The following is a 23,633-nucleotide window of genomic DNA, read 5'->3' on the forward strand; positions in this document are numbered from 1 at the left end:
TAAATTACCAGACTAATAATTCAGACGCCTAGACTAATAACAGAACAGTGCGCAGCACAGTGGCGCAACAGTAGAGTTGCTGCCTTGCAGCACCAGAGACCTGGGTTTGATCCTGATTACGGGTGCTGTGTGTACAGAGTTTTTATGTACTCCCTATAACTGCGAGTGTTTTCTCTGGATCAGTTTCCTCCTACATTCCAAAGACGTACAGGTTTGGAGGTTAATTGGCTTTCGTTAAAAAAGAATGGTCCCTAGCGTGTGCAGGATAGTGCTACTGTACAGGGTGATCGCTGGTCGGCACAGACTCAGGCCAGACTTGGTCGGCAGCAAATAATGAGTGAACCAATACGATGTACAATGGAGGCACAAGAGATTGCAGATGTTGGAATCTGTAGCAAAAGGAGAGCAGCTGGGGGAACTCAGTGAGTCAGGCAGCTGTGTAGGGAAATGGAGGTATAGACTGAAAGAGTAGAGGGTATAAAGAAGTGCTAGGACAGGAGCTGATCGTGATGCCGACCTATGCTAATCTCTGTCTGCTTTAGGCCTGAATCCCTCTATCACTTTCCTATACAAGTACTTGTCAAAACACCTTTTAAACATTGTATTGGAAGGAACTGCAAATGCTGATTTAAACCGAAGATAGACACAAAAAGCTGGAGAAACTCAGCGGGACAAGCAACATCTCTGGAGAGAAGGAATGGGTGACCTATAATTGTTTCTACCTCCATTACCTCCTCTGACAGCTCATTCCAGACATTCAACGCCCCTCAGATCTCCTTTAGATTTCTTCCCACATACCTTAAACCCCTTTAAACTTGTGCGCTGTATTTCTAGACTCCCTGCATTGGGAAAACAATGCCCCCATTTTATGGACCTCTAAGATCACCCGTCATCCTCCTAAATTCCAATGAGAATAAACCCAGCTTATAAAATCTGACTGGTCCTCCATTCCTGGTGAATCTTGTCTTCATTCTATCACTACCACCACATCATCTCTGTAGTCTGGTGACCAATACTGTATGCGCCATTTAATCTAATTATTACATCTCTTTAAAAACTCTAGAAAATGTTTCAAACATGGCTTGGGTCCCTGAATTATCTGAAAGGAAGATGCTGAGGGAGATGGAAGAGTAAATCAAGATGTCAAGAAGTGAACAGACTTTTCAGAAAGGGGAGTGTGAGGAAGATTTTACTCCAAATGCAGCAGAAATTATATATATTGACCCATTGAATCTGGAAGCTGGTGGGATGTAAGATGAAAAGGGACGTATTCATTCTCTGGATAGGAATACAGAGGATGAGAGCAGAGTTATGGAAAATGTAGTAGTTGAGAGTGCTGCCAACTACGGAGGAGGGAAGCCTGAGTTGAGGAGAAAGAAAGACATAACGGAAACACTGCTGTAGAAGACGTCATCAACAGAAAATATATAAAGCAGCTATAAAAACATAGGAGCATGTACATCCAGAAAGATGGAGCAGGTAGGATATATCATTACATTTAAAAGGATGAAAGGCAATCTTTGGAGACACAAGGTTCTGATAGGGTAGAAATTCATCTGGAAATCTAGATCATGGGGCATAGCTTTAAAATAAAGGATTGCCTTTTTAATACAAGGTGGAACTTCTGCTCTGGGGATCATGAATCTTTCAAATTCTCTATCCCAGACAGATGTATTAAAGGCTGGGATAGGTCATTGGTTTAGTTAGGAATTGTGCGCTTTGGGGAACAGGCAGGAGGAAGCTGAAGCAGTCCAGCATCAGATCAAACACAATCTCGTTGAATGGCGGTCAGTTTTGATGAGCCAAATTACCAACGCCTACTGCTATTCATTGAAAGGATGGATGAAAATGGCAGGTGGTAGTTTCACGATTGCTAGCCTTTTAATTACAAATAGTTGAATGAACTGAATTGAATTGAAATTCACCAGCTACCATGTATCCAATTCATACTTCAGCCTTCAGATTACATATCTAGTTTCCATGCGGTATATCTAAAAACTAAAAAAAGCAAACTTCAACATTATGCTCAGGAGTCAAATGGGAACCCCAATTTCTTGGAACATCGAGGAGGGGAATGTCCTTGTTTTGGAGTACGGTGGTTTCTGTTGCTTTTATATCACTGAACAAATCTCTTGGCAAGTTAAAAAGTGAGTGCCAATGAGTCATGCCTTGTCTTATTTAAATTTCCTGTCCTATTGGTTGTGTGAGTCGGTAAGTCTTGGCTAAAAATGACCTGACCATTTTAATATAACTCCAAATTCCAAATGGGATTCCGTTGTGTGTGACTGAGTGGGATGGCAAGTGAGTGTAGAGAGGAGATATTTTAGCATCATGTCTGAACACTTGCCAATCGTGCCATGATGATGAAGATGGGGAAACGGGTGCTGTGCATCAGCCTTTGAGGTATTGTTCTCCAAGCATAATCATGAAAGGATAAGTGAACCAATGTCAATGTCTTGTCCCAGGCCAATGTTGCCAGTCATCACTGAGGTCCTAATTAAAACAAGTCGGCAACATTTGGAAGGAATGTCAGTATTATGTCTCACTCCAAACTCCCAGAACAGAGCTCTGTCGTGAGAAGAGGGATTCAAGTAGGTGCTCAAATCCTCCTTGAACTAATGCAACATCACTGATTTCTGGAAACCTCTGGTACTTACGATGGAAAATGGAGGAACATTTGGAATGATATTGAGAACCTTGAGGCCATGTATCAGGAGCACACTACAGCTTTGCATTAACAGTAGAAAGAGAACACCACCTCTACAACTATCCACTAGTTGTCCTCATTAACTACCCCAACCCCACTAAATGAGTGGAAGAAGTCACCCTCGGCTCAAGGGATTGCCAAGGAAGAAGAAAATTCTGAAGAAGTATTGCGAAATATTAAGATAGGTATTCACATGTGCAAAATGTCCAAGTGGGAGCTAAATAGAAACATAAATGAATTTGCATCAATGATGAATCATTTGTCTTGCAAATTTAGAATGCATAGCCTTATGTGTTTATGGTAGATGCTTACTGAAAGTTTCACATGAGAACGTAACGTAGATCCCCACAGTCTTCAAATAGTTAAAGAGCAGACAAGCTCCCTGTGTGGAACTGAGCAAAGTACAGGATGCAGCCTTGTTTACAATCTGCAATTGAGAGAAACAATTCTATTTTAAATTTCCAGACCGGAGTTTGTTTTATGGAATAGGCCTTCCCATTTAACCATTTGAGGATTGCTCTTGCATACCTGTTGTTCCCATTATGTTCTTCTTGGACTTTCTTATAGATTTATTCTCTGTTATAATATTCAATTTTGGTTTATTTTGATCCCTTTCATTTCCTTACATCAACATCCTCCCTCCTCCTTCCTTATCTTTGTATAAGTCACACATAAATTCTGCAAGACAGTGAGAGGAAAAGGACTGTACAAAAAATAAGACATTAGTTATTAGTGTTAGATTAAAAATATTGATCTCTATTCAACCTCTCTTTAATGTTTTATACTGTAAAATCATGAATCACATGATCTCTAACCTCTCAGCAAAATTGAAGTTCCTCTTCACTATTAAAACTTCTCTGCCTCTTGTTTGAAGGCCAGGATTGGGACCAGCTTGTTCTTTTGTTACATGGATGACACCATCAGGCAGCTATAAAATAAGACAAAGGGTAATAGCTAGAAGACGTTGCGCAGGGCAGCTAAAGGCTACATTCACACAAGATTAAGGTATGAATATTTTTGAAACTTGTTCAGAAAGTCAACAAGATCACCATGATATTATGATTAAACTATATCTGAATTCCCTCTACCCACATTGTTTCAGGAATTTTGTGGTTTTAATAATTATTGTTTTTCTTTATTGAAATTTACAATTACAGCCTTGATTGCTTTTTGGGCTGTCGAGACTTGCATACTTTCCAATATACTTTGTGTGAGGAAATGTCACTCCTGAAATGTCTAATTTTAGGTTTTTGCCCCTTTTTCTTTTCCACCCCACTGTCCCTTCATCAAAGAAAAGAGTTTCTCTTTATTCTCCCTGTGAAAATTGTATTGGTGTTGATGCCAGAGAAAGAGTAGTTGCTTCTTTTGCCTTTCATTCTGTGTCAGCAGCGGCAGATAAAGGAGGATTGCGTATTAGGTTGCCAGGTAACTGAGGTTGATGGGTGTGACTGAGTACATTCATAGGGCCCAGGTGAACTGCGATGATGTAAACAGTCTGTGGTCTATTCTGTAGCATATAGTGAGGCTGCCTTTATGTTCATGACGAGATAGTAAGCATTTTGTGCTCCATTAAGTCTACTGATTACACAAGAAGGTAATCGAAGTTAAACCCGGTAAGTACAATATAAAATTACATGAGTTGTGTTTGGGTGTATGACAACTTCTGTACTTTTGACAGACCGGTTTTTTTTTTTGGTGGAGCCATCAGGGTGTAGTAAGTTAGGCATCAAATTACATTTCATTAAATTTAAATTTCTTTATTTATATAGCACATTTTTAGTCAAATTGCATTGACCCCAAAGTGCTTCACATAATTACATTCACACACACAGGCAAAGATGGGTGAAGTGTCTTGCCCAAGGACACACACAGGCAAAGGTGGGTGAAGTGTCTTGCCCAAGGACACAACGACAGTATGCACTCCAAGCGGGATTCGAACCAGCTACCTTCCGGTTGCCAGCCGAACACTTAGCCCATTGTGCCATCTATCGTCATTGTGCTCTTGCAGAGGTTCATAGATTCATAGTGCCGTTCAAAAAATAAAAGCCGAATGCAATCGTTGCTTGTTGCTTTTTGCATGTCATTTCACTCTTTTATTTAACATTCTCCTGGAGTTCACTGTTTGTGTTGTTAGGACAGGTCTAGTGCGTGTTTCATTGTAGACATTCCCTGAGATCCTGAGCAACCTCTGCAAGAGCATATTGATGAATAGTAACGTGCAAAAACATGTCCTGCAGAGAACAAGAGACATCCCTGTCTTCTGCAGAAAATCCATACCACAGTAATGAATCACTTCAGAAACAAAATCTTGTGTTTGACTCTCTTCCAGTCTATATATGGATAGTGAACTGTTTGTAGTTAACATTTCTAAGGACAATTTTGAATCTTTAATTCAGTCATGTAGTTTTCACCTGTCGGGCAACATTTTGTATGGTCAAGTTCCACTCCAGACACTCGAGTATGTAATCCCAGTCCATACTCAACTCTATAATGAGAGAGTACTGCATTCTTTGATGCACTCCCTTGCATGGTAAATTCAAATGAAGTTATTGGGCCTGAAAGAACTTGGCTTGTTAATCTCCCAATTAATAGCACTTAAAAACAGATGACCTTCTCATAATTACATTCATGCTTGAGGGAAAATTTTGTGTGTAAATTGGCTACTGCATTCCATGTAATACCATGATTACTTCACTTCAAAAGTACTTGTGTAGGAAGTAACTGCAGGTGCTGGTTTAAACCGAAGATAGACACAAAATGCTGGACTACCTCAGTGGGACAGACGGCATCTTTGGAGAGAAGGTTTGAAGTTTTGACCCTTCTTCAAACTTCAAAAGTACTTCAATGATCTTGCTGTTCTGAGGTGCTATATAAATGCAAGCCTTTGTTTGTAACATAAATGTAAAATGCTATGAACTTCAGTTTAATACTGCAATGTGCAATGGCTCGTTAAGAGTATGAGGTGTTGGGTGTCAGTGTTGGGCTTGTGGTGGAATATCCTCCCGTAAAGGACATTAGGGAACCAGCTGGATTTTATGATAGGTTAATGCCCACCATTACTGATACTTACCTTTTCTTATATTTATGCAATCACTTGACTCTAAATTCCCCATTTGATGGAAATTAAACTTGTGTCTCCAAAAGTAATTTCAGGCTCCAGATACTGGTGCTATAATCAATCGTTGCAAATGTTAAAAAGGACATAGTTTCATGCTGATGTCTAGTGCAGGTTTACACACGTTTATGCAATGCAGTATGTTTGTTGAAATGTTCTTGTAGTGAGGTTATTGTAGTGAGGTTAGTAGAAGGTGCAGCCCGGAGAAAAGCCGCCTCTCCAACCAGGTAGGGACCCTGAAAAGCAGTTTCCCCCTTCTTCCCCCCCCCCCCCCCCCCCCTCACCCCCACATAAAAAAGACTAGAACTATGAAAAATAAAAACTCAACTAACTAAAAATTAAAAAAAGAGATGAAAAAACGGACTGCAGCAGGCTGGGCAGCCATACCCATACAGGACCGTGCCCCCATTTTTAAGAACCCAATCTAGCTCTCTCTTGAAAGCATCCAGAGAACCTGCCTCCACCGCCCTCTGAGGCAGAGAATTCCACAGACTCACCACTCTCAGTGAGCAAAAGTGTTTCATTGGCTCCGTTCTAAATGGGTACTCCTTATTCTTAAACTGTGGCCCCTAGTTCTGGACTCTCCTAACATCGGAACATGTTTCCTGCCTCTAGTGTGTCAACAATCTTTCCTTGAAATGCAGGAGACTGAGGGGTGGTCTTATAGAGGTGTATAAAATAATGCGGGGAATATATAGGGTGAATGCTGTCTTTTACCCAGAGTAGGGGAATCAAGAAGCAAAGGACATGGGTTTAAGGTGAGAGGGAGAAAATTAAATAGGAACCTGAGAGGATTTTATTTTCCACATAGAGAGTGATAGGTAAATGGAACGAGCTGACAGAGGAGGTAATTGAGGCATGTATTATAAGAATATTTAAAAGACATTTGGATGGTACATGGAAAGGAAAGGTTTAGAGGGATATGGCCAAACGTGGGCAACTGGGACTAGCGTAGATGGAGTATCCAGGTTGTCGGGGACAAGTTGAGCCAAGGGCCTGCTACTGTGCTGTATGACTCTCTGTTCCTTCAAGAGAGTTTTCTCCAGAGACTTAACCAAAATCATCCCACAATCAGAATCAATGAAACAGATTATCCAGTCATCTATCTTGCTCAGTATTGAATGCTGCATTTGCCTACATAACAATGGTATCTTCTTGCTCAATTTGACTCTGACCATTTCACTGTCTAGAACTTCATTCATGAGTGATTTTCATCCATCTCCCCTCCAGCATGATGCAACTGGAAAACAACCTGAGTAAAACATTATTAGAATCATTTCCTGGTTGTTTCCTGACAATCAGGAAGTCGGACTAGGCCTTTCATGATGCAAATCGTTTCATGCACCTGATATGATTTTAGTGACAGATGCTCATAAAATGAAACTATTTCTCTTGTGGAGTCCAAAACAGGTCTGGTAGATTGGGTGGCACAGTGGCATAGTCAAGAGTGTTTTATTGTCATATGTCCCAGATCAGACAATGAAATTCTTACTTGTTGCAGCACAACAGAATATGTAAATATAGTACATAACAGGAGAAAAAAAGTTCAGTGAGTATATATACACATGCACAAATACTCAATAAATAAACAAATATAGTGCAATAATAATAATAGTCTGTTGTAGATCAGAGATTATATGAGGTTGTAGTGTTTAATAGCCTGATGGCTGTAGGGAAGCTGTTCCTGAACCGGGACATTAGTTTTTAGGCTCCTGTACCTTCATCCCAATGGCAATGGTGAAATGAGTGTGTGGCCAGAATGGTGTGGGTCTTTGATGTTGTTCGCTGCCTTTTTGAGGCAGTGACTTCGATAGATGCCATCGATGGTGGGGAGGTCAGAGCCGGTGATGGACTGGGCAGTGGTCACAACTTTTTGCAGTCTTTTCCGCTCCTGGACTTTCAGGTTGCCGAACCAGGCCATGATGAGAATGCTCTTCGACATACCGTAATCTTCCGTAAACTTCTCAGGAAGTAGAGGCGCAGATGTGCCTTCTTTATAATTCCATCAGTGTGCTGGGTCCAGGAAAGATCTTTGCAAATATGCACGCCCAGGAATTTGACATTTTTGACCCTCTCCACCATCGTCCCATTGATATAAACAGGATTTTGCATCCTCATCCTTCCTCTTCCAAAGTCCACAATCAGTTACTTGGTTTTTGTGGAGTTGTGTTGGCACCATTTGGTCAATCGGTCGATCAGTTGTTGTGCTGGCACCATTTGGTCAATCGGTCGATCTCACCTATACTCTGACTCATCACCATCTGTAATTCATCCAACAACAGTGGTGTTGTCGGCGAACTTGATGATGGAGTTCGTACTATGTCCGCTAAACAGTCATGGCTAGTAGAACTACTGCCTCACAGCGTCCAGAGACTCGGATTTAAACCTGATGTCCGGTGCTGTTTGTGTGTAGTTTGCTCTCTGTGATTGCATGGGTTTTCTCTGAGTGCTGGCCAGCCCCACCCCCTCCACATGTCTAAGATGTGCAGCTGAGAGAGAAAGTTGATGATAATGTAGCAAGAATAAAATATTTTTTGTGTAAATGGGTGTTTGATGGGCCAAAGAGCCTGCTTCCATACTCTCGATGACTATTTAACACAGAAGTACAAATTTCTTGCTCCAATTGTATATGGCTATGTTGAGACTGTATCTAAAATAGACTGTATATGCCTGGTCTACCTTCCAATAGAAGGGGATTGGTGAAGGTTCATTACAATGATGTCTGGGATGGAGGATTTGAAACGAGGTTGGTTTCAGCATATTAGATCAGCAATGGCTTGAGCTTAAATGAATTTTAATGAAATGTACAACATTTTTACAGTGCTTAACATAATTAATGCAAAGTTGCTTTTTTCTCCTGGCTCCGATATGTAGAATCAGTAGTCAGTATCTCAAAATGAGGATAGGTTGTTCTGGACCAAGATGGGAAGAAATGTCTTTACCCAGAACATGATCAAAGTTCAGAATGTTCTACCTGACAGGGCTGTGGCGGCTCAGCTGTGGAGTAAATCTAAGTTGGGAGATTGGTAGATATTTGATTAGCTAGTGAATTCAGGGATAAGGTGTTTGTGCAGGAAACTGGCAGAGGTAAAAGCATGATCTCGCTGAATGGTGGAGCAGGCATAAGTGGCTAAATAAAATACTCCTGTTTGTTTTATGTTGTTACAGCTTTGAAATTATTTGAAGTACATTGTGAAAATTCATAGGAACAAGGGGGTGGGACAACGAAGTGGCAAATTGCAGGTACAAACATACAACAAATCAGTGAGAATCCTGTTAGTGACAAGTCATTTTGGAGTCTAGCCAAAAGAGATCAAACTTGAAGTGCTGATATACTCCTCTCCTTTCCATTGATCTATGGGTTAGCAAACTTCTGTCTCACAGCAAACCTTTACTTTTCCAGTCTGCAGAAGGAACAGTTGGAGTCCCCAAACTCTGCAGAGATACAGATTGAGGACATGGAACTCCGAGAAGAGTGGCAGGATGAGGAGTTTCCAAAGTAAGATGCTGATTAAAATTATTTATATTCTGTGAGCACCTTGAAGGCTGGATTTTTTAATCCATACATAAGCATTGAATGGGTACTTAGCTGGTGTAGTAGATAGGAAGAACCCATTTCACTTAACAGAGGATCAAAACACAGGGAGTAAACATTTACATAATTGGTTGAAGAAATAGAGAGAAGTGTTTTTTTTTTTACACCAAGTGAGTTTCAGCATAGTTCTCCCTGCATATGTAGACCAGAACTGTACGCTATATTCCACATGTAATCTCACCTGGTCACTATATAATGCCCCACTTAAGTATTTAATCCTCTTGCAGTAAAGGTCAAGGCACCTGCATTTTCACTTCCAGTGATTCATGTACAAAACACCAACACCTTTCAGTCTTCCACCCTTCAAAAAAACACATCTATTTTTTCCTACCAAACGGTAGACAAATGTTTAATAAGCAAGTGGGTGAAACGTTGCCATGGGCGGATGGAAATGATCATAAATGATCTTTTTAAATAGCGCATTGGGCCTGAGAGTTCAAGTGACTGATTCATGCTCCTAATTTTAATGTTTCTTAAATGTCAGCATTCCAACTGCTGATGTCAGACTCATTGGTTTTGACTTCCCTCTTTCTCCTTTCTGTTCCTGTATGCTATCCAGGCTGATACAAAACATGAGAACAATAAGTAGTGCAAAAGAGAAAACTAACTGTTCAGAATATAGTTTTATATCTTTAGAGAAAGTACAGAATAAAAAGAAGTGTAAAAGTCATGATGTGAGGCAGAGTAGAAGAACCTGGGGAATTATCAACTTCACCAATTTGAATTTTGTTTTACTGAAGCTAGTCTTTTTTGAGCTATTCATTTACTAAAGTCACAGTAAGTTTTCTGCATCCATAAAAACTGATAAAATATTTATTATTTTTTGCTCATTCTCCAATATAATCTCTTCATGTAATATTTTGTTTGGCACCAAATACACCAGGTCTATCCAAATCTCTCAATCTGACAATTCTTCTGATACATTTCTCAGTATCCTACATTGTGTTTTTCCTCGTATTGTTTGCTATCCCCAAATCTATTATCTTACTTCTGCAGATTGATTCTGCAGATCCCAATCCTACATTTGTGCCCTTCTTTCCATTCCATTGATACCTTCTTTCAGTCTCCAACTTTTTCACAGTTTCAATCTCAAGGACATTTTAGTAGAATGATTGATCAAACGGCCATAATTTGTGTGCTATCTTTAATTGGTTCTTACCACTTGGGACTCTTCATTTTTATATTTACAGACCTCTTCCTGAAGACAATGATGCCCTAATTGAGGATGATCTAAATGCCAATGCAGAAGTCAACAGACCTGGTAATTAATATGGGAATGGGAAATCCTAAATTGGGAATTTTCAATGTAATCAAGAAAATCCCCAGTTGCAAGAATGTGACCATGAGACAAATACATCCACTGTGCCTTTGGTTCAATAGGCTGCGTGGCCTACAGTCCTGATCTCATTTCATCTCCCCAGCCTTATTCCCATCTAAAAGACCTGTAGTTCCTTTGCTAAACCAGTAGCTTTGACTTGGTCCTAAGCTGGAATGCAACTGCAGAAGTAATTTTACATAATATAAAATGATACGAAAATGGCAATTGATGAATGCTTATTCTATTCTTTCTGATTGTGTTCTAAATAATTAGGAAAAATATTAAGTAGGTCTGTGGGAACTACAGCAAACAGAATTCATGATCAGAAATACACCAAAGGTTGCACAAAAAGGCAGTATTGATTATTCAACAAAGGAAATGAGTGGAGGGTAGATGCATCATTTCTGGGTTTTAAAAAACCCCATTGGTGCTGAATGGTTCCATATATGTTTGATTAAAGAGCTGTTCATTGCAATCAGGATTTTGTGCAGCCTGTTAATATTGTTAGATTACTGTCCGGAGGATAAAATATCAAGAAACTTCTCCTGATCTCTTAATTTTATGGGGCTTTTTTATTGTTAGCTAACATGAAAGTTGTGATAACCTAAATAACCTCACTAACCCTCTTCAAATACCCCTCCCCGCTTCAAATACTTCACCTGAGTCTGCTTGATGTCGGTAGGTTTTTGCAAGCATGTTCCACTTCCCAATAAAGACTAATTTAGGATCATATAAAACAGTATAACTCAGAAGGAGGTTGTTAGCCTAATGAGTCTCCAATGGCTTGTCTGAGCTGACAATTTGAATTTCTCAGAACATCAAAGAGTCAGACAGCATTGAAACAGGCCATTCAACATTTTATGTTCTCACTGATCAATGGGCACCCATCCACATTAATCTCATCAACCAACTCCAGCTCATAACCTTCAACGCCGAGGCAATTCAAGTGCTCAAGGCACCTTTTAAATGCTGATAGGATTCTGCTTCCGCCACCTCTTTGGCAGAACTTTCCAGGTATTCACTATTCTCTGGGTTTAAAAGAACCCCTCATATTGCCTATGAAACTCTTGTCCCTTACCACAAATTTATTTCCCCCAGTATGAATCATCTTTGATAAGATGTAGTCTACCATATCCATTACTCATAATTGTATATACCTCAATCATGTCCCCTCTTAACTCACTCAGCTTGAGATCAAACAGACCCAACTGCTCCAGTCACTCCTCATGACTGAAACACTCCATCTCAAGCAACATCTTGATGAATCTCCTCTGAAACATTGTTAATATTTTACATTTTTACACATGTTGCTACAGTGTTTTTCCATTGGGAGTATATGCTTCTCGAATGCTCATGATGAAGCTGTTTTCCCTGCTTTATCAGGCAGGAAATTCCAAATCCCAAACACTCATTACATAATTACATTTTACTTGGGGTTGCATTTAGTTGTTTGCTACCCACTCTCAATCTGTTCTTCTGGTTAATGGTCTTCCATTGAAAACTGTTCATCATCAATCCTGAACCTGGTGCCTATCAAACATTCTCTTGAATGCCTCTGTTCTAAGGGGGAATAAACCACAACATCTCTCTTCCCCCCCCCCCCCCCCCCCCCCCCCCCCCCCCGCAAACGCCGTTGGGGAAACAGACCCAACGGGTCTGCACTTGGTCTAGTTTCTTTTAAAAGAATAACATTTTTTTTTAATCCTTTGCTCAGACTGCCTCATTTTATTTTCTCTTCAGTGGCACCAAAATCTCTACAGCTCTATGGGAACAAGAAACGACTCCTTGCACCAGCAATCAGTTTGAACTTGGAAGGTAACGAGGAGGTGACACGCTCTGAAGAGAGGACACCAGATGAATTGGAGGGGGATTCCTACGATATAAATGTAGATGACTTAGAAACTCCTTCAGAAAGTGAATCCTTTGAGTTGCCGGAGAATGGTAATGAATTTGAATGGGAAGGTAAATGAACCAATCAATGCCTAATCAATTCTTGTAATCATGGTCTCTGTATGGTTTTCTGCTTTCACCATTATCTCTTCCCCACACTGATGTTTGTTAAGCTTATTTAGTGATGTAGTAGGCATAGTGGCCAAAGATAAATTTTTAGTTCATGTCCTGGAACAGTCCTTAACAGGTAAGCTCTGGATGTTGAATAAGGGTGCACATTTCTTTGTGTAAAAAAAAAACTTTCCCTGCACTTATATTTTTCCCCTCTCACCTTAAAGCTATGCCCTCTAATCGTTAACATTTCCAAGCTGGGGAATAAATTCAGACTGAAGATAGACACAAAAAGCTGGAGTAAATCAATGGGACAGGCAGCATCTCTGGAGAGAAGGAATAGGTGACGTTTCGGGTCGAGACACTTCTTCAGACCCGAAACGTCACCCATTCCTTCTCTCCAGAGATGCTGCCCTGCCCTGATGCAGCTTTATGTGTCTATCTTCAGTTTAAATCAGCATCTACAGTTCCTTCCTACACAATAAGTTCAGACTGTCTATTTTATTTATGCCATTCCTAATAATGTTCTCTAAATAAAACCTAAGGTGATGAGGGTCACATTTGGAGTTCTTTAGCCGAGAGAACTCTGTATGCAGAGTCACAGAGTATATTAAAGACCGCGAATGACAAATTACTGAGCACCAAAGGATTTGGGAACCAGGCACAATGTGGAACTGAGGAAGAAGATAGCCATAATGAAGAATGGTGGAGCAGGCTCATGGGACCATGTGATTTATTCCTCACGTTCTTCCTAATCAATATAATCCAGTATTGGGCTAGGTCATGCATTTACCTGTGAGACTGGGGATAATAATTGCAGTTTTGTAATAATGATGAATAAGCAAGGAATATTGAAGATATTTTACTTCACAGTATGTTGTAGAACGTGAATCAATCTCCATCAAGATATGATCCATGGAAACGGATCTCATAATTTTTGTTAAAGCTCAGCCAACATAAATCCCCAAAATGGACATCACAAAAATGAGTTGTTTCATTTGCAGTTTGTGGGAGTTTGTCAATATTGTTGTTTTCTATACTTCTCTTAATAGTTAATTGCCCATAAAGCATTTTGGGACATCTCGAGGATGTGGAAGGTGTTAAATAAATGTCAGTACTTTCTTTCTCAGTTGTACGCAAGCTACAGTGCAAGTGATTATCAGCTAGCATCATCCAACTGAAGTTTGATATTAAAGCAAAGTAGGGCGTGAAATGGAGATAATACAGGAGTGGTGTTTGGGGATTAAAATTGAATTGAATTGAATCCTTTATTTGTCATTCAGACCTTTCGGTCTGAACGAAATGCTGTTGCCTGCAGCCATACATGTAATAATAACAAAACACAATAAACACAAATTAACATCCACCACAGTGAGTTCACCAAACACCTCCTCACTGTGATGGAGGCAAAAGTCTTAGAGTTACTGTCTCTTCCCTCCTCTTCTCCCTCTGCGCCGAGGCGATACCCCCCCGGGCGATGGTAAGTCAGTCCCGCGGTTCAAGCTCCGCGGCCCGGGGGTGGTCGAAGCTGCCGCCCTCCAGTCCAGCGGACGCAGCTGTTGCAACGGGTGCTCCGGAAAACAGGCACCAGCCTGTGACCTGCGAGCTCCCGGCTGGTGAGATGCATGTATAAACTTCCCATTCTGATATATTTTGAGAATGGATAAAGATACTGTGCCAGTTTAATACAGATTCAGATGTGTTGATTATGAACTGATTTATTATTTTAAATGTGATTTAAATTATTTTAAATGTGAAACACTGATTTCTTGCATGCACTACCAATCAAATGCATTTTTGTGTGTATGAACTTGCACTGATCAATCAATAATATTCATGCACACCTCACTGATTAATAAATGCTGTGTGTGATGACTGATTATTTCTAGCTATCCAAGTGATGTTAGTAAAACCTGAAATTTATTTTGATTCTTATTTTAAGAGTAGTTATTTTCTGACTTTAAAGTAACTATGTAAGTTAAAAAAAAACTTTTTTCCTTCGAATACACTTGGTGTAGTACTGTAGTAATAAAAAACGCAAAACGTGTATGCTGAAAATCTCAACCAAAAGAACATAGAACAGGCCCTATGTTCCACAATGTCTATGCTGAATATTATGCCAACATCTGATCTTATCTGCCTGCACATAAACCACATCCTTCCACTCCCTGCATATCCATTTGTCTATCCAAAATCTCTTACATGCCACTACTGAGTGACAGTTCTAATTTTGAACTGACAATGGCTGTATTTTCACCACTTTTAATAAGTATTTTCATCTACATTATCGATGCTTATAATTAAACTGGAAGGATTTTTATGTGAGTCAGGTATATGTTTGGAAGAGCAACGGATAGTCAAATGCCATGTCAAAGAGAGCAGTGGAACCTAGGGCAGAAATAACTCCAAGGATCAGAAAAACATTTCTAGCTGTGCCAGCATCGCAATGGTAATACAAAAGAAGGAAAAAAGTACTTTAAACTTGCTCAAGTTGTTAGAAATTGTGGTTGTATTTGTAACATTTTGGGCCGAGAAAGACTTGATCACACATTGTCAAACATTGACAAGCCCTACAAATCTTCTAAATCTTTTTAACTCAATGTTGTTGTTATCGTTTCCTCTCCGGCCAGATGATCTGCCACGGGTGTTTCGCTCATTATCTGACACAGATAGTTTCCAGGGCCACGTGACAGATGAAGAGACGGAAGATGGCAAGTTGTGGAGGGTCTTCCATATTGGGGAGCAGGAATATCGAGTGGATATGGCCGTTGTGGATCCATACAAGGCAGTAATTTCTCATGGAGGTGAATCTCCTGGTTTTAACATGGGTTAATTTTATCTATTTATCATTTGAAAACCATTTTAAACTTTGGCTGAAGGCTGCCTTACGGAAGTGAGCAGAAATCACATTTTTAATCTAATTCTATGTTTTCACAAGATAGTGATATGTGATTGGGCAAAGTGGTGGGGTTGAGGCAAAAGATCAGTGAAAGGTGAAACCAGGGTCTGAGGATAAACAAGCTGCTCTTGCTATTTTAAATATTTTCCCTATCCTATTTATTCTCTGGTTATTATCTGTATAGTCATGAGGGTCTGAACATTTTAGGTGGTCACTGTTTGGAAACATAGAAAATGGGTGCAGGAGGAGGTCATTCGGCCCTTCGAGCTAGCACCGCCATTCATTGTGATCATGGCGGATCGTCCCAAATCAATAACCCGTGCCTGCCTTCTCCCCATATCCCTTAATTCCACTAGCCCCTAAATTATTGAAAGTCTAACAGTAGAAGGCATTTTATGTTTTCGGTTTAAACTAGTTCCTTCCTACACATTTTTTTTACTCCTCCATATTCTGCATGTTTATATTTTCTAGCAAAATTTTGTGACTAACACATCAGATCTTTTTCCAATCATTTTAAATCTACAGGAAATGGTTTCTGACCCGTGGCAAAATTCATCAAAATCTCTTAGCATCCTAAAACCATTTTGCAACCCTCAGGAGCCTTAACATTTCCAACCTCTTTTCACGGATAAAATCCAGAGCCACAGCAACATGCAAAGGCAGAAACTGTTTAAATGCAAAACAGTTGTGCATAGTTTTACTGAAAATACAACTTCATATGATTGCTTTGAGGAATATAAAGATAATGTTTATAAATTGTAAAATTACAGCGTTCACTGCTGCTCTAGGAGCTCTGAACGGTAATGTTAGATTGAGGCAAGGTTGTTGCAGTCATACGATCCACACATGTTAGTTGTGAATTCTGTCCCCATTCCTTTCACACCCCAACCCACCATCCCCAGTAATTTTCCACTCCACCATCTCAACTTGGGTTTCCCACCTTCCTTGATTCTAGTTTCCTCTCACCTCTGATCGTCAGCTGTGCCACCCTCTCCATCTTTAATCTTTTCTAAAATGTGTTGCTTGGAACTGCCCACTGTACTTCAGCTGATGCCAGTTACATCACCAGTGATGGAAAGGGAGAAGAGAGGGATGTATGCAAATAGATAAAGCCTTTCTTTCTTTCAGGTTGCTTTGGAGAGAACCTAACGGCAATCATTTTGTTTTCTTCCTGCTATTTGCCTGAAAGCAGTCGTCCTGACTATGAGAATGTAATGGAAAATCTCTTTAGGTAAGGGCCAGAATCTATTATCAAGATCTTTAAAATATATATTTTTTCTTCAGTTTTAATTCTTTTTCTGTAGTTTGGTGCACAATTGCATGGTTTTACACACGGAAAATTTGTGCTCACTTGTATAGATAATGATAACTCTGCTTTAATAGTGAGATCATGGCTGACCTTTGACTTAACCTCATACACCTGCCTTTTGCCTGTATTCATTAGTTCATTTTGGTTAACATAAATCTGTAATCTCAAATTTAAAACTTGCTATTGGGATGCAACAGTTAACATTTGTGGAAGATTTTTAATATCCTCCAAGCATTTATGTACATTACGTTATTTTGGAAACTCATTACTCTGGCACTTTTGGAGCCCTGCGTTCTCTATCCATATTCCTGCAAGGTTTAGACAATCCCCATTGCTCCTTGTGGGCGAAAAAAGCAAAGATTACAGCATGACTGTGTTTGGCCAGCAATGGGCTTTCCTGTAAATCAGTGGAAGGACAAGTAGGAGCATATTAACATTACGAGTTGGATCCTCTATGGCTGGATGTAAATTATTTATATTACCAACAGAAATTCCCCAGACTTTGCTGCCTTGTTGAACTCCTTGTGTCATTTAAGCCTTTCATAGAAACATAGAAACATAGAAATTAGGTGCAGGAGTAGGCCATTCGGCCCTTCGAGCCTGCACCGCCATTCAATATGATCATGGCTGATCATCCAACTCAGTATCCCGTACCTGCCTTCTCTCCATACCCTCTGATCCCCTTAGCCACAAGGGCCACATCTAACTCCCTCTTAAATATAGCCAATGAACTGGCCTCGACTACCCTCTGTGGCAGGGAGTTCCAGAGATTCACCACTCTGAATCTCTGGAACTCAATACGATTTTGGCTGACCTCTGTCTTCTTCTGGACCATCAGGACCAGTTTCCCTCTACATTCAAGTCTTTTCAACTCACTTAAATCTCCCTTCCTTTCTTACCCTCTCTTCCTGGTGCAGAAGAAACTACTGAGGCAAGTAGAGAGACCACTTTTCCTATAAATCAATAAATGTATAAACATCAAACGTTCATGTTGCAAATCGGAAACAATAAATCTCTAGTTCCTTGGCATTCCTGACTTGTTCAATACAAAGATTCACTGTGGAGGTAATGCCAGTGTTGTATCTCCACAGGTATGTTATCGGAACTCTGGAATTGCTGGTGGCTGAAAATTATATTATTGTGTATCTAAATGGTGCCACGACACGTAACCGGGTGCCATCAATCAGCTGGCTGAAGCAGTGTTACCAGACTATTGACAGGAGGTAAGCTTTTTAGAACAACATTAGCTTAAGAATAATATGAGCAGTAAAAAAAAACTAAAAGGGCGTACAGGGCAAACATTTCCATGGTTTGAGAAGCAGGAACGTCACCATGTACTTGGAGACAGAGGATAAGTAATTGCTGACTTTGCAATGACACTGCACCCTGTGACTGAATTAAAAAACAAAAGCTTAATTTATAGTAGAGAACCCGGTTAAAGGCTTTGGTAGACTGGGCTATAATCATTAATCAGTGACCCAAAAGTGGAAAAATGTCAGTACCTGTTATTACCTGTACCAGTACAAATGTAGTATGCTGTTCTGATTTCATTTGTAAGTTTATAATTAATTAATTGAAAGATACAGCATGAAAACAAGGCCCATGTCCCGAGTCCACGCTGACTTTTGATGACTAATTACGCTATACCATAGGAACAATTTACAGAGATCAATTAATCTAGAAATCTACACAAATTTGAGATGTGGGAGGAAACTCAAATGGTCACTGGCAAAATGTGCAAATCCCATACAGACAGCACCCAAGGTCAGGATCGAACCCGGGTCTCTAGCACTGTGAGGTAGCACCTGTGGAATTGAGGTTAACCATTAATCAGAAAATGGTTGATATTTAAAAGATTGAATGAGATCTCAACGAAGGAAGATTAAATGTTATGAATGGTTGGATATTTTTATTGACTATGAATTGGTTGATAATTCCCTAATTATTTATTTTCCCCAAAAGGTTACGTAAGAACCTGAAATCTCTCATTGTTGTCCATCCATCCTGGTTCATTAAGGTGATATTAGCCATTACCCGGCCATTTATAAGGTAAGACCTTACTTCTATTTTTTTTCTTTTTGCAAGGGCGTCAACAATGGGATTGTTTAATTTGCATAGCAAAAATGTCTATATTCAACCAGAGAGCATCTAACCTCTGAAAGTAACATTCAAAGGCATTATCATAATTGAGTTCCCCATCATTAACATTCTGGGGATCACCATTGACTAGAAATACAATTGAAGCAGCTACATAACTACCATGGTTACATGAACATGCCAGAAGTCAGATATCTTGTGGCAAGTAACTCACTTCCTCACACCCCAAGGTCTTTCTACCATCTACAAATTACAATTCAATAATATAATGGATACTCTGCATTTTGTCTGGATGAGTGGTGCAGCAACACTCCAGAAGCTGGACACCATCTCGGACAAAGCAGTTTACTTGATGAACACTCCATAACCAACCTAAACATACATTCATTCACTATTGGCATGTCGGCCGTAACATCAGTGTTTACCATCTGCAAAGTGCACTTCCAACAGCATCTCACACACCCACAACTTCCATTACCAAGAAGGATAAGTGCAAGTGCAAAAGAACCTTGAGGTCCCCCTCCAAGTCACAGAAACTCCCAGGTCCCAGACAAAAGGACCTCAGGTCCCCCTCCAACCCACGGAAATATAGCCACTGGTCCTTCATTCTGTCTGGGTCTAAATCCTCAAACTGCCAACCTAACTTCATGTGCCGATCTAAAAGCTTCTTAAATGGCACTATTCATATCTGCCGCCACCACCACCACTGGCAATACGTTCCAGGCCCCCACCACACTATTTGTAAAAAAAAAAAAGGTACCCCGCACATCTCCATTAAACTTTCCCCCTCTCACCTAAAAGCTATGCACTCTGGTGTTGGACACTTCCACCCAGAGAAAATGGTTCTGACTATATACCCTATGTATGCACCTTCTAATTTTATATACTTCTATCAACTTGTATCTTATTGAATAGTTGAGGACATGGAGAGCCTCATGATATTATGTGCTAACACACTGTTACTTCTCTTTCTTGAACAGTACAAAGTTTAGTAGAAAAGTTCGGTTTGTCAGTAGCCTCCAAGAACTTTCAAAGTTAATTCCCATGCAACATGTACATATCCCAGAATGCATAAAAGAGTAAGTACAACTGACATTATAATTATATTTCATTTTAGAATGATGTTCATAGTTGAATATTATACTGAAACCATTTGGAATTGTTATTGAGCAAAGAATAATAATATTAATGTTGCTGCTGTTCAACTTTCACTGAAAAATAGAAAACAGAATTTTTTAAACATTCAGTCTGTTGTGTACATGCCAGGTTGTGGGAGGAAATAAAATGTGAGACTGATTGAAATGGGAATGTCCAAATTTAAAGGATCACATACAGGATGGAAAGCCATGTTGCTACTGAAAATGGATGTGTAGTTTTCAAGGCTGAATGGACTCTGCTGTGCTGCACCCATATAACATATAACAATTACAGCACGGAAACAGGCCATCTTGACCCTTCTAGTCCGTGCCGAACACGTATTCTCCCCTAGTCCCATATACCTGCGCTCAGACCATAACCCTCCATTCCTTTCCCGTCCATATAACTATCCAATTTATTTTTAAATGATAAAAACGAACCTGCCTCCACCACCTTCACTGGAAGCTCATTCCACACAGCCACCACTCTCTGAGTAAAGAAGTTCCCCCTCATGTTACCCCTAAACTTCTGTCCCTTAATTCTCAAGTCATGTCCCCTTGTTTGAATCTTCCCTACTCTCCGTGGGAAAAGCTTATCCACGTCAACTCTGTCTATCCCTCTCATCATTTTAAAGACCTCTATCAAGTCCCCCCTTAACCTTCTGCGCTCCAAAGAATAAAGCCCTAACTTGTTCAACCTTTCTCTGTAACTTAGTTGCTGAAACCCAGGCAACATTCTACTAAATCTCCTCTGTACTCTCTCTATTTTGTTGACATCCTTCCTATAATTAGGTGACCAAAATTGTACCCCATACTCCAGAATTGGCCTCACCAATGCCTTGTACAATTTTAACATTACATCCCAACTTCTATACTCAATGCTCTGATTTATAAAGGCCAGCACACCAAAAGCTTTCTTTACCACCCTATCTACATGAGATTCCACTTTCAGGGAACTGTGCACAGTTATTCTCAGATCCCTCTGTTCACCTGCATTCTTCAATTCCCTACCATTTACCATGTACGTCCTATTTTGATTTGTCCTGCCAAGATGTAGCACCTCACACTTATCAGCATTAAACTCCATCTGCCATCTTTCAGTCCACTCTTCCAACTGGCATAAATCTCTCTGTAGACTTTGAAAATCTACTTCATTATCCACAACCCCACCTATCTTAGTATCATCTGCATACTTATCCAATTTACCACACCATCATCCAGATCATTGATGTACATGACAAACAACAGTGGACCCAACACAGATCCCTGTGGCACCCCACTAGTTACTGGCCTCCAACCTGACAAACAACCATCCACCATTACTCTCTGGCATCTCCCATTCAGCCACTGTTGAAGCCATCTTGCTACTCCACCATTAATACCCAACCATTGAACCTTCTTAACCAACCTGCCATGAGGAACCTTGTCAAAGGCCTTACTGAAGTCCATATATACAACATCCACTGCTTTACCCTCATCAATTTCCCGAGTAACCTCTTCAAAAAATTCAAGAAGATTAGTCAAACATGACCTTCCAGGCACAAATCCATGTTGACTGTTCCTAATCAGACCCTGTTTATCCAGATGCTTATATATATTATCTCTAAGTATCCTTTCCATTAATTTGCCCACCACTGACGTCAAACTAACAGGTCTATAATTGCTAGGTTTACTCTTAGACCCCTTTTTAAACAATGGAACAACATGCGCAGTACGCCAATCCTCCGGCACTATTCCCGTTTCTAATGACATTTAAATATTTCTGTCATAGCCCCTGCTATTTCTACACTAACTTCCCTCAATGTCCTAGGGAATATCCTGTCCGGACCTGGAGACTTATCCACTTTATATTTCTCAAAAGTGTCAGTACTTCCTCTTCTTTGAATCTCATAGTTTCCATAGCTACTCTACTTGTTTCCCTTACCTCACATAATTCAATATCCTTCTCCTTGGTGAATACCGAAGAAAATAAATTGTTCAATATCTCCCCCATCTCTTTTGGCTCTGCAGATAGCTGTCCACTCTGACTCTCTAATGGACCAATTTTATCCCTCGTTATCCTTTTGCTATTAATATAGCTGTAGAAACCCTTTGGGTTTACTTTCACCTTACTTGCCAAAGCAACCTCATATCTTCTTTTAGCTTTTCTAATTTCTTTCTTAAGATTCTTTTTACATTCTTTATACTCCTCAAGCACCTCATTTACTCCATGCTGCCTATAATTATTGTAGATCTCCCTCTTTTTCCGAACCGTGTCCAATTTCCCTTGAAAACCATGGCTCTTTCCAATTTTTACTATTTCCTTTCAACCGAACAGGGACATAAAGATTCTGTACTCTTAAAATTTCACCTTTAAATGTACTCCATTTCTCTTCCACATCTTTCCCATAAAACAAAATGTCCCAATTTACTCCTTTTAAATCCTTTCGCATCTCCTCAAAGTTAGCCTTTCTCCAATCAAAAATCTCAACCCTAGGTCCAGTTCTGACCCTCTCCATAATTATATTGAAACTAATGGTATTGTGTGAAACTAATTCTATGATATCCCACCTATTTTGGGTTTTAGTGGAGTCAATAAAATGAAAATCAAAAAAGAACTGCAGATGTGAAAAGTCTGAGGTAAAAACAGAAATACAGGAAATACTCAGCAGGTCAGGCAGATTCTTCAGTGAGAAAAACACGGTTATGCTTCAGGTCGTGACCCTTCACTGTGACCAAGCTGGGTATTTTTAAACACTATTTTAATACCATTTTTATTCTCTCTTGTAATCACTTCATTCATTTTTTCCTTTTCTTTAAACAATAATATAATGTTAATAGTCCTACAATCTTCTGGCACTTTTTTTTAGTTGGTTATGATCACTCTTGGGATGGCATGTCTTGGAATATTAACAAGATTAATGTTGGGAAAAGAGGTAAAAAAACTGGTGTGCCTTCTATGTTTTCACATGCAGATGCCTAGGGATGGGAAAAATTGTTGAAGGTGTTGTTGGAGGAATTAGCACCTTGATATACTGAAAAGGGTTTGATGGCAAGATTACACTCCCTTTGGAAATGATAGAAGCTCAACCAATGGATATGAAAGCTAGTGAAAAGGAAGCTGAAGATAAGGAAATCGCTATGAGAGGGAAACAGAAGTAATAAGATCAGACATGCAGGAATTACAACAGGACAGTGAGGATCAGGGGCATCAGTTGAGGACATTCAGATGAGGAAAAATAAATCACATTAGAAACGCCGGTATGGAGGGTGCCATCTTTGGACTAAAATGGATTAATAATATGTAATGGTTAAGCATGATGTAATGGTTAAGCATGATGAAATAAGTCTGTTAAATATTGCATAGAAACATAGGTGCATGAGTAGGCCATTTGGCACTTCGAGCCAGCACCGCCATTCAATATGAACATGGCTGATCATCTAAAATCCGTACCCCATTCCTGCTTTTTCCCCATA

At 39.8% G+C, this 23,633-nt stretch overlaps 1 protein-coding gene across 1 annotated transcript in view; it reads left to right on the forward strand.

Annotated features, from left to right (window-relative positions):
• The window catches only part of LOC116968911 (BCL2/adenovirus E1B 19 kDa protein-interacting protein 2-like), a 28,260-nt gene that overhangs the window by 1,810 nt on the left and 2,817 nt on the right, over positions 1 to 23,633 (forward strand). The window contains exons 2-9 of the mRNA XM_033015893.1: positions 9,226 to 9,321; positions 10,608 to 10,678; positions 12,476 to 12,697; positions 15,367 to 15,540; positions 16,764 to 16,866; positions 18,036 to 18,167; positions 18,907 to 18,993; positions 20,022 to 20,120. Coding sequence (XP_032871784.1) covers positions 9,226 to 9,321; positions 10,608 to 10,678; positions 12,476 to 12,697; positions 15,367 to 15,540; positions 16,764 to 16,866; positions 18,036 to 18,167; positions 18,907 to 18,993; positions 20,022 to 20,120 — 984 coding nt within the window. The remainder of the gene's footprint in view (positions 1 to 9,225; positions 9,322 to 10,607; positions 10,679 to 12,475; positions 12,698 to 15,366; positions 15,541 to 16,763; positions 16,867 to 18,035; positions 18,168 to 18,906; positions 18,994 to 20,021; positions 20,121 to 23,633) is intronic.

This window comes from Amblyraja radiata, chromosome 47, assembly GCF_010909765.2.
Source record: "Amblyraja radiata isolate CabotCenter1 chromosome 47, sAmbRad1.1.pri, whole genome shotgun sequence".
NCBI classification, from domain to species: domain Eukaryota; kingdom Metazoa; phylum Chordata; class Chondrichthyes; order Rajiformes; family Rajidae; genus Amblyraja; species Amblyraja radiata.